The 12,373-nt window shown below is 41.8% G+C and overlaps 1 protein-coding gene across 1 annotated transcript in view; it reads right to left on the bottom strand.

Annotated features, from left to right (window-relative positions):
• Positions 1 to 12,373, bottom strand: part of SNX29 (sorting nexin 29) — a 509,283-nt gene that overhangs the window by 481,995 nt on the left and 14,915 nt on the right. The window contains exons 2-4 of the mRNA XM_065411740.1: positions 10,871 to 10,932; positions 9,054 to 9,106; positions 3,616 to 3,740 (exon numbers count right to left, since the gene is read on the bottom strand). Of these exons, the coding sequence (XP_065267812.1) occupies positions 3,616 to 3,740; positions 9,054 to 9,106; positions 10,871 to 10,932 (240 nt within the window). The remainder of the gene's footprint in view (positions 1 to 3,615; positions 3,741 to 9,053; positions 9,107 to 10,870; positions 10,933 to 12,373) is intronic.

The raw sequence follows: 12,373 nt of genomic DNA, 5'->3' as shown, positions 1-12,373 counted from the left end.
TTTTCAGAAACCTGAAGATTATGGTCCCTTATAATTAAGACTACATTTTAGTCACAGATAATTTTAGTAAAAGTCATAGACAGGTCACGGGCAGTAAACAAAAATTCCCGGCCCGTGACCTGTCAATGACTTCTACTATATACCCCTGACTAAAACTTGGGTGCTCTGGGGTAGGGGGCAGCCCAGGGGCACCGTGCAGGTGTTCTGGGGCAGGGGCACGTGGCCCGGAACCAGAGGTGAAAGTAAGCCGGTACGGGCCGGAATGGAGGACCAGTAAGAAAAGGTGCAGTCTGACTCCTCCTCCAGCCAGGCTGAAGATGCTAGGCTCCATGCTTTCCCCCTGCCTGGCTCTCAGCAGTGGCTGAAGGGGGGGCTCCCCTCTAGCTTGCAGCAGGGAGACTGGCTGAGCGGGAGAAGCAAGCCTAACCCCTGCATAAGAATAGTTTAAACTCAGCTGTTCCCTGCGCCATTCAGCCCCTGGGGTTAGGAGCCATTTCTGGCATCCTTGTTAATTTCACTCACAGTTGCTGGGGGTCGGGGGAGGGTGTGTTTGACCATGGCAGGGGCAGTTCTTTTCTGCCCCCGGGATGAGGGGATCTCTCCAATACTAATATACACAACAAATACAAGCATTTGGCTGCACAGCTTAAATCCTCCCCACCCCCCACTCAGCAGGGGCTCTCCCATCTAGCTGCCTGCATAAGAACATAGGGCGCAATCTCAGATCTCTTTTTGTTTTGTCCTGCCTGCAGAGTGCAAAGGCTGAAATTGACAAAACTTTCTCTAAGTATCTTGTATATTTCATGAAGGCTATTCCAGTTGTCCTTCATTCACCCCAGCCCTGCCTTCCCCTACTACTAGCCACCCACTGGTGTGCCCCCTGCACTCTTTTATGTGCCTGGAAGGGAAATTAAAAAATCCTTGATATCTGACTTGCTAGGAAATAGGGAGGATCTAGGGAAAGCGGGGCACTGGTGAGCATGGTGCAACGCAGTCCCTTGCCCCCCTGGCTCCCACTATGTGGGGGTATGGCACTCAAAAGCTAACTTTGGAACATCCACATGAATGTCTTCCTGGGAAAACAAAATCTTCTTGTCTTGCTTCACAGATCTAAATCTACTCTGATCCAGGTATGTTCTAAATGTATAGGTACAGCATGGATGGAGCTCTCAAAAAAGATAGCTCTTCAGTGTAGGAGTTGGACCAACAGCCCCCTGGGGAAGGACGGACTCCATTAAGCAGCACACATTAAGCAGAAGTTCCTGAGGTGTTAGCCCAGAAACACTTGTCTCCCGCCACCCCCCTCCCCTTAAAAGGGCACTGGCACCTTCCCCACAGGACAGTAATACATACAGTATGTATGTGTATGAATGTGTGTGTCACAAACAATGCAGCTGCAGCCTGCCGCAGACTGCCCTGACCCCAGCAACCGGCCCCTACTATTGTATTCTAGTAGTATTGGAGATCCCCTCATCCAGGAGGCAGAAAAGAACTGCACCTGCCATGGTCACACACACCCTCCGCTTCCCCCCCCCCCAACAACTGTGAGTGAAATTAACAAGGGTGCCAGAAACGGCTCCTAACCCCGGGGGCTGAACAGCGCAGGGAACAGCTGAGTTTAAACTGTTCTTATACAGGGGTTAGGCTTGCTTCTCCCTCTCAGCCAGTCTCCCTGCTCCCTGCTGCAAGCTAGAGGGGAGCCCCTGCAGCCGCTGCTGAGTGCCAGGCAGGGGGAAAGCACGGCCTAGCATCGGCAACCTGGCTGGAGGAGGAGGGAAGACATGGAGAAAAATGTGACAGTGAGTTTTCACTTTTTCAGGCTTATTCCAATAATAAAGTTTTATTACAGACAGTATTTTTAGTAGTAGTAGCAGCTTTATTTTCTATATCTATGTCATGCAATGGGAGGGATCCATGAAGTAGGTAGGAGAGGTGGGTTGCTTGCGATTGGACCATATGGGTAAGAAATGTAAATTACTTTCACCCCTGCCCAAACCCCAGGGCTCCCAGCCGCCTCTGCAGCTGGTAGCTCCGGGGGTGATTTAAAGGGCCCGGGGCTCCCAGCTTCAGCCGGATCCCCAAGCCCTTTAAATCCTGATTTAAAAGCCCCGGGATTTAAAGGCCCCACCTCTTCTGGTAGAGGCCACGCCTCTTCCAGTTGAGGCCCCGCCCCCTCCGCAGGACTCTGGTAAGTCCTTTAAGTACTTTCACCCCTGCCCGGGACTCCTGCTGCTGCTGGGGGAGGGGGAAGGCTGGCGGGCTCCCTGGCGGGCTCCGCACGGCTCCCAGAAGCGGTCAGCATGTCCCTGCAGCCCCTAGGTGGAGGCATGGCCAGGGGGGCTCCGCACGCTGCCCCCACCCCGAGCGTCCGCTCCGCAGCTCCCATTGTCCAGGAACCACGGCCAATGGGAACTGTGGGGGCAGTGCCTGTAGGTGGAGGCAGCACGCAGAACTGTCTGGCCACGCCTCCACCTAGGAGCTTGTTGCAGCTTCTGGGGAGACCCCCCCAAGGTAAGCACCAACTCCCTGCCTTAGCCCTGAACCCCCTCCCACACCCAAACTCCTGCTGCTGACGGGGAGGGAGGACAAGGGGGTGCAGTGGCCCGAGACTGCCCCAGCACCCGAACTGCTCAGGCGGCCCCCGGGCTAGTTGCACCAGCCACTCCAGAAGTCACGGAGGTCCCGGAAAGTCATGGAATCTGTGACTTCCATGACATACTCGCAGCCTTACTTATAATACCTTAAAACTGTTATCTCTCGGATGAGGAAGGGAAGACAAACACATCACTGGAGGCCAAGCAAAGGAGACATCATGAAGCTGAACTGTTTAAACACAAAGTGTGGATAAATAAATATGGGGGAACGAAGGGGAGAGAAGAAGAGGAGCAGAAAGGAAACAGAGCCCAACACAAAAGCAAAGTGTTCACTAAAAAAAGAAAGTATTTTGACCACAAAAATAAAAAATGGCAAATAATACTCCACCCAATACAAGCAGCATAAGCTTTGTTTTTAAAATTCCTATTGAGGCTTACTATCTCATGCCCACTGCCATAAATTTTGAAAATTAAAAGCAGAATAAAATAGGGTTAAAATGGAACAATACCATTACAAAAGCAACATTACAATTATATAATGTTTAGCAATATCAACTGTTACCAAATAAAACGTGCCTTGGAAAGTTCTTACCATAGAATTGTATGGACTGAGAACTCCTGAAAGTAGTGGAAGAGATTTTGGGCTAAAACTGATATAAAAATGAAACTAAACTTAAAAAAAATTTTCAGAGAGTTTATACTGCTATTTACAATCACTTTAAGAAAATAAATTCCAGCATGTACTAAGCTAGTATTAACAGCATCTTGGATTTTTATACCAATTTTTAGATATTCAAATATTAAACACTCTTCAACATGAATACGTACAACATGCTACATAAAAAAGTGAATTAACAAGCATTTTTATTTTATAATGAGACTTCAGTTAAGTATATTAAAAATAGCTTAGAGTCTGGTTTGTTTTCTTAAACCCAAAAATGAGAGGTTATGTCAATTGCTTACACATAACAAGGATAATATTTTGACATTTTTCAATAGGTCAGTTGGAACAGTGCATTACCTGTTTCTGTTCTGCTGGAGAAACCTGCTGCCTGTTTGATTGCTGCTGCTGTTAATGCTAATCCTCGGCTCCTCTTCAAACCGTGCTGTAGTACAGCTTCAAACTGAGCACACAGGCAAGTCACTCTGCAACAGAATACGTGATTAATTAATTAAAGACAATGTGAAAAGAATAAAAATCAATCAATTATGTTTAGATTCAGTGGATTTAGACATCTGGAATAAATGCAGAATGTGCAGGTACATGCAGTTCCCTACATGGAAAGTCCTTTACTTATGCCAGCGGTACTCAAACTGTGGGTCGGGACCTCATAGTGGGTCGCAACCCTGTTTTAATGGGGTCGCCAGAGCTAGTGTTAGATTTGCTGGGGCCCGGAGCTGAAGCCAACACCTGAGCCCCACTGCCCAGAGATGAAGCAGACGCCAGAAGGCTTCAGCCCTGGACAGCGGGGCTCAGGTTACAGGCCCCTTCACCCAGGGCAGTGGAGCTCCGGCGGGCTCAAGCTTTGATCCCCCCTCCTGGGGTCGTGCAGTAATTTTTGTTGTCAGAAGGGGGTTGCAGTGCAATGAAGTTTGAGGACCGCTGATTTTGGGAAATCTTTTTAATATGTGAAAGTTCTATAAACCTATTCATATCCACTAGGTTACAGTAACTATACAGAGCCACGGGAAACTGCTTGTTAAAAAACGTTAGCAGCCAATTTAGAAATTGATCTTTACATGTTGGAGTGTTTTTTATATCCCATTCATTTCAGCTCCTCTGTACATAACACAATTACATTTTAAACAGATAAACTTCAAAATTTACAACTACTTCATGATTTTTTGGAATATGCTGACAATGTACATGTACAAGTTCTAGGCAACTTTACCTGTTTGTTAGTGATACTTTTGCTGTTTTTCAGATGTACTGTAATACATCAAATGCAAAGCTTATTTTCATTTGTGCAACTGGAACAGCGTCAAACCCACGACACATGAAAAAGCTCAATTTTTATGAGAAAAAGCAAGCTACACAAAACTTGTCAGAGTAACATGCATACACCTTCACTTATGTCTACATCTTGATAGCAGCTGAAATTTTAGATTTCAAGTTTTCTGTAATTATCTTTAAAACTTAAATTATTCAACACAATCTGCACTGCAAACCTGATCAAGAAAATAACATAAAAATGTATATTGACACTCCTCAACTATTTTAGGCATTATAAAATGAAGCAAAATCTGCCTAGAAAGTAATTTAGACTTTTTTTAAAAATTGATGTCAACCTTACTACTTGACATTTTAGTAAATTTAACTTATTTTTTAAAATTAAGCCAAAGTCCACTATACTCCATTTCTGAATACTCCTCTACCCCGATATAACGCGACCCAATATAACATGAATTTGGATATAACGCGGTAAAGCAGTGCTCCGGGGGGGCAGGGCTGCGCACTCCAGCGGATCAAAGCAAGTTCGATATAACGCGGTTTCACCTATAAGATTTTTTGGCTCCCGAGGACAGCATTATATTGGGGTAGAGGTGTATGTCATAACAAATACAGCAAAAGCTTTGTTATCTGGCATGTTGGGAGAATGGAAGGTGCCAGTAAGTCAAAAATTCCAGGTAACTAAGAGGGAGGGAGTTTGGGCGCGTGAGGGAGCTTAGGACTGGGGGTTGGGGCGCAGGAGGGGGTGCGGGCTCTGGGAGGGAGTTTGGGTATGGGAGGGGGCTCGGGGCAGGGTGGTGGAGTGCGTGAGGGGTTTTGGCGGGCCAGATCCGGGCAGCGCTCACATCGGGCATCTCCCTGCAAGCGGCGACATGTCTGGAGAAACACGGCCAGGAGACTCTGCGCGCTGCCTCCGCCCGCAGGCACCATCCCCGCAGCTTCCTTTGGCCGCAGTCCCCAGCCAATGGGAGCTGCAGAGCCAGTGTTGGGCAGGGTGGGGACAGTGCATGGAGCCCCCGTGGCCATTCTTCCGCCTAGGAGCATTGACCACGGCCAATGGGAGCTGGTGGGGGGAGCGCCTCTCCAGACATGTTGCCACTTGCGGGGAGCCATCGGAAATGCCGGTTTATGGAGCTTTCCAGTTTGGAAAATGCCAGATAACTCAACTTTTCCTGTATAGTTCTCTCACACTTTGTTTTGCCAAACTATGCATACTGAAGAATGCACTGCAGGCAGCTAGACAAGGAACAATAATCTCTCCGCAAACATTTGAGAGCTGTTAAGGGACAATATCAGGACTATTAGCTTTGATGATTTTGCTTCCTCTCCATCTAATCTATAAATTGGGTTGGACCAAGACAGGAAAGAGCCCACAAACACAGGAGATCAAAAGAACTCTGGCAAGTTTAAAAAGGAACACTCTTTCAAAAAGGGGCGGTAATTATTTGGGGGAACCAGACAAACACAGGAGACCGCAGATAGGAATTTCTGAAGAAGTTAAATCTGCCTAGTTATCATCAGAAGACAGTAAGTTTTTACATGAGATAGACATGCGTGTAGACAGTCTTAAAATCTGTGTTTTCTTCTCAAGCTTTGTTCCTACTGTTACATAAATAATACTTTGGTTTTAAGGAGGCAGTCTGATCACCATATATCATTGGTGACAGTAGGGTTAGTTTACGTCTGGGTTTTCCCAGACATTGCCTCTTTTTTTGAGCCTCCGTCCTCTGTCTGGGCAAGCCCTGTAACCATGACAGGTTTTTACATATAGAATAACTTTGGTGAGAAATACTAAGGAACCATGACAGGTTTTTACATATAGAATAACTTTAGTGAGAAATACTAAGGAAACTTCTTTTGCTATTACTCTGATAAAGTAACACATTATGGAAAAGATAAACAAGATGGAATTTTATGAACAAATGTGAATAATTCAGTGTTTTGTTAAAGATAACTGCTATTAATAGGAATTTCAAAGTTTGAACAAAAGAATCTACTTGATTCTTGCAGTTCTAAAAAGCAACAGCTAACACAGAGATTCTAGTTCCTCAGATAAGGAAGATATGTCAATCAAATGATTAAAAGCAGATGCATGAAGCAAGAAAACTGAATAATACTGAATATTACTATGAAAAACTGAATTATGTCTCCCAAAATGAAATGGAAACATTTTTCATGCTGGAGTAATAAATTCTATACAGTAATCTATAGAAAAAGCAAAACTATATGAAAAATAATAGACACTGGAAACTAAAAGTGTTTCAATCACGTGTATTTTGTATGTAGGTAACATATACTATCACAATGATGTGTGCAATATAAGAGTCTATATAGAACAAACCAACAACAAAATGGCCCTTTGTTTACTGGACACTGGAGAACTGTGAACAATTAAAAAATCCAGCTATAAAAAAGGCTGAAAGAACATCATTGAAATTAGTAAATCTCGTAAAATTTGCAACCCACATAAGGCCTGGGCTACGCTATAGAGTTAGGTTGACGTAAGGCAGCTTATGTCGACCTAACTCTGTCAGTGTTCTACATTACAATGGTGCTCCCACCGATGTAAGTGACCCACTTCATCAACTTAATAACTCACCACCACGAAAGATGTAGCACTTAGTTTGATGTAGTTAGACTCACGCAGTGTCCGTGTAGACCCTGCATTACTTACATTGTCTGTTGGCTGTCAGCCAGGCACCAAGCTCACAATTGGAGCCCTCCCACCTCCCAATCCCAGGGCTGACAGCCAGAGCCAGAGATAAAATTTGAAATAATAGCAGCCATGAAACTGACAAGAATGTATATTTCACTGCTGGTAGGCTCCCTACTGTGAAACGGAGCCCTGCACTGGGCTCACATCTCAGGCTGTCAGCCCTGTGGGCATGGGGGCTCCAGCTGTGAGCCCCACACTCCGACTGTCAATGCCCCACTTCAGTTGGTGCAAGCGCACCTGATAAGAACGTGCACCAGTGGCAGAAGGAGGGCAGTGTGGACACCAACAGCAAATGTAATTGCTCCAGTGGCTGTAGGTCAACCTAACTTCAGTCGACCTAATTTTGTAGAGTAGACAAGCCTTAAGCGTGACTTATTCTCTCCTCCAAAAATATTCTCAACCACTGAGCATAGCTCCAAATCACACTGGAAAAATGTGTGATCAGAAATCTCTACATGTAAAATTTTCACTTCCTGTTTAATTAAGACTTAAGCTGCCTAACTACAGCCCAAATAGCACGATTGAGCAAGATGAGCATTCTGCCTGATTCAAGAGACTATTTGTGAGTAAACCATGTCATATTTTGGCTTAGCATTAGGCTTTTTAAATTCCAAATGTCCATGCCTGTCAACATATCAATCCTAAAGGGGATACCCAAACCGCTAATTCTTGACAAAGTGTTTCAGAAATAGAGTAATGTTGCAAAAAGTAGTAATTTGGGTCGGAAGCTTTTGCTTTGAATCTGGAGATAACTACTTCTATTTTAACATTACAGTTCACACTCAGGAAGACAGTCCCTGACTCCAGGAGCTTACACAGTAAGACAAGCAACATACAAAGGATGAGGGAGAGGTATAATATACACAATAAAAATAAGAATTAACAATTCACAATTGCCATTTTAATTCACTTTCTATGGGGAAAAAAATCTAGGTATTCCGTGTAGTTTGTAAGAAACTGATCAATGGATGACAAACTTCACTTGAAAAGGCAGCTGAGCGCATAAGGAAGAAGTAGCTGCCATTTCCACCCCTAGTCTAGGTACTTTTCTCCAAAGACAGCTGAACTAAGTTCAAGGTTAGTTTACAGAACTGAAATGGGAGTTGGTTTAAGAATTTAGGACAGGCAGCAGTGGAGTTTAATGTATGTTCTGGTAGACTGTTAGAATCTTTCAACTGGTCTCTGCTGGCTTTCACTAAAAAGGACAGCAGTCCTAGTAATTAGTTACACTATCAACCTGTTATTCGATGCCATAACCTAATTGACCAACTGGAACCTAAATGACAACAAAAACTAAATGACAATTTTCAATTGGCATTTCTACCATTGAGAAGAGGCAGCTTGTAGCAGGAGGAGAGGAATAGGAAGAAAATGTTTTTGCAGCTAAAGAACATTGGGAGTAAGAAAGAAAAAAAACTTGGGTTTTCATATGTTCATTTTTAATTGGTTAAAATATGAAACCCATAACAGAACAGGGCTAGATTTAAGACATCTATATAAATATAAGATATATAGTCATTTTAAAAACAGAAATATTGGGGTAAAAAATAAAGTTCTTCTTTACTTATATCCAGACTTCAGAATTCAGCATGTTGCCTTAATCCTGCAAACACCTGAGTAGCCCTTTTGTCTGGAATATGATTCATGTGCACCAATATGAGGAAGGCAACCAAGAGTTTCTCAAGCATGTTTTTAAGTGGGTCAAATACTCTACTGGACCAAATATCTTTTTACTATATAGCCTAAGTAGTAATGATATATAAATTTAAACATGCTCCCTAAAGCTTTTTACCTGCTATCAGAATCTGAAGCAATTTCTTTTCTTCCTCCAAACCGGATTTGACACTGTAATAAATAAGTTTAAATAACACGAGTGTTAAGAAACTGAAAATTCTTAAATGCTCTAATTTTAATTTTAAAAACAAAAAAAAAGAAGAAGTTATATTTCAAGCAACATAAAAACCTAGAAGCAAGGCAGGGCTGTAGAGCAGGGCAGTTACAAACCCGTCCTGCTGTCAGAAAGAATACTTAATCACATTTTAGCATTATCCTCCCTGACAAAACCTCCACAGAGCAAATAGATTCAAACAGCACAGCAGCAGAGTCTAGATGCACTACTAAATTACTGCTGCTTCTGAAGCATTATAACAGACGAGCCAATATCTATCATACATATCATTGATTTATATTGCCACATATAGTTGTCCTTGTACAGCTTCCTTTTAGTTATCAGGACACCAATTAAAAGTTGGGGAAATTAAATAAAGTTCTGTTTTTCAGCAAAGAAACATTCGGAAAATAAAGACTTTAAAAGTTATTTTAAAAATAATTTTAATACGTCAAGTAACTTCTCTGTTAACTTGTCTGGAGGGTCAAGAATCCAAAACCGGTTTCATCAAGATGATGATGTTCTCCATTTCTAAATCAAATTACTAATTCAGGCTTAAATCTGCACACACTTATTGCTTCCAGGAGCAGTATGTACTTCAGTGAGTAGTCACAGAAGCAAGCACTATACCCTGTATTGTATCCAGGATTGCACCAAAACTCACAAACAATAATAATTTTGCACTTGGGACGGGGAAGAAAAGAAGTGCATCATACCTGCATTGTCTCTATTTAACCTTATGGGATAAAAGAGGCAAGCAACGTTTGAAAATAGCAAAAAAAATCAACATATATCTGAATTCAAAGTAAATAAGTTACTAATGTAAACTGTTTACCACTATCTCCACTACCAGCACACAGGGCATTATCAAACCTTTCTATCTTTTAGCTGCTAACTGAAAATCTGTCATATTTGGCAACCCAGATATCAAAAGCATTGCATTTTCCTAGATTATTTTATTAATGTAACCAACTTAGAATTTTTTTATTCTAAACTTCTGAAAACTTCCACACATTTTTTAAAGTTGTCAGAGATTGCTCAAAAAATTTCTGAGTTAAGCTATTAATTATTTAACTTATTTGCATGTATTTTCTTGTAACATGGTCTCAAGAGTTTTGACATTCAGTTACAGAATTAGGGCAGAATTCGCCACTGGACCACTATGCACAGACGTAGATCACAGAAGCAGAACCCCATACAGAACACCAAACTTCCCTTCACATTCTACCCACAACCCTCCAATATAAGTTGATCATAATAGTCCCTTCTAGCCTTAAAAATCTATCAAGTTCTTGGTTTATAACATTTGAGTGAACAAAATGCCATGTCTATATGGGGCCAGGAGAGTGCATTTTTTAACTCTGTAGATAAAATGACATTAAAATCCTAGTGTAGACAAGGTAAACTGTAGTTTTAACAGCATTTTAACTGGTCAAGGTAAATCCCAGGCTACCTGCTAGGGTTTACCTCAACTAGTAAACATGTGTTACAACTATAACTTGCCTTGTCTGCTCTGGGATTTTAATACATTAGCTAACACACCTTTTTTCCTAAAGACCTGAGAGAACTTCTTAAGAAGAGCAAGTTTCCCCCTCCATCTATTGAAGAGGGGAGGGAAGAATAATAGCAGCTCTTGACAGAAACGTCAACTCAGCATTTATACACTGCCGAAAGATTTTTAGAATTGGGGCAAACTTGCATTTATTGTTTTGATTTCTTACCTGTTTAACTGCATCCAGTAGCCGCTCTAGAAGAAACTGTCTTTTGTCATTGTTCTGTGATCCTAAAATTCAACACAGCTTTATTATTTTAACAAAAATATATTAGTCCTAATTCTGGAAAACTTTCCTCACATGTACTAGTCATCCTACGGAGGTTAATGGAAGTACTTCTACGAGTAAGAGGATGCAGGATCAGACCTTTGTTTTGTTTTTTTTAAGATACCCTTTATTTAATATGCAGAAACAATGCATCTGATTTTAATAAGTTATTCTTTTTGTGGAATCAACAAAAATTACCCTAGAGTTCTTAAAATATTAAGAACAGTATTAACAGTCTTCTCTGTGTTAAATGCCAGTCAGGTAAAGTTAATTACCGGTAGTAAGCAAGCCACTACACATAAACATTAATGCACAGGCCACAACATTTAACTTTTTAATCTAAATCATTTCAATATGCAGTGTCAACTTTCACACCTTGCTTGGATGAACACCTCTTATAAACATGTCTGGCTGCACATAAAGCTTGCTGTTTAATTAGGCTAAGTCACTGAGTTATATGCAGTGTTGTTGTAGCTGTACCGGTTCCAGAATATTAGAGAGACAAGGTGGGTGCGGTAACATCTTTTATTGGACCAACTTCTGTTGAGAAGAGAAAGAAGCTTTTAAGCTTACACAGACCTGAAGAAGAGCTCTGTGTAAGCTCAAAACCTCGTCTCTCTGACCAACAGAAGTTGGTCCAAAAGATATTACCTCACCACCTTATCACTCTAGGTCTTAAGTTAGACCATTTTGTGCCCACACTTTTCTTCTTGTTGTTCTTCTTCCTCCTCCTCCCATAGAACATTCAGCTTAATATAAAACTCTGACCTTTATATCAGAATTCTAACTGAATAAATTTCCCTCAAATTTCCCTAGCAAAACCTACCGCCCAAACAACATTGAAGAACTGGAGAAGGTATAAGGGATGGAAAACATTTCTCTCTTCTTCTTGCAACCCATCACCCTGGAGCACCTCCTGCACAATCTCATATGTGTTCTATTCCTGCACAAAGCATCTCCAATTTACCCAAGCAGGAGAAGAGATTAGAACTGACCACAATTCATTCTATGGAAGCTGCTCCTCTCCTGCAGAGGAATTTCTAAAACCCAGACAAGAGCTGGGCTCAAAAAAACACAGGACGCCTGTACCAGATGTGAATCCATAGTTAAAGAAAACAAGTATATTTTATTACCTAAATTACTATTATCTAATTACATAACAGCTTAGGGTGCTTCACTTGGAAACCACTGCTATTTTCCATTATTAATTTACAGAGGGTTAACTTTAGATTTTGAACTTTGAATCAAGTTGTGCAATCATTATGTGAGTTTTTTTTATTTTTTTTTAAGAACTCTGTGCACATGAATGTGATACTAGTAGCTCTGGCTAGAGCCATCAGACAGTTATGCCAATGCACATCAGCCATGACCTGTATAATCGTTATTATTTCAGTCCTGAGAATT

This window comes from Emys orbicularis, chromosome 10 (genome assembly GCF_028017835.1).
Source record: "Emys orbicularis isolate rEmyOrb1 chromosome 10, rEmyOrb1.hap1, whole genome shotgun sequence".
NCBI lineage: Eukaryota > Metazoa > Chordata > Testudines > Emydidae > Emys > Emys orbicularis.
This window is presented reverse-complemented; position numbering and strand designations above follow the sequence as displayed.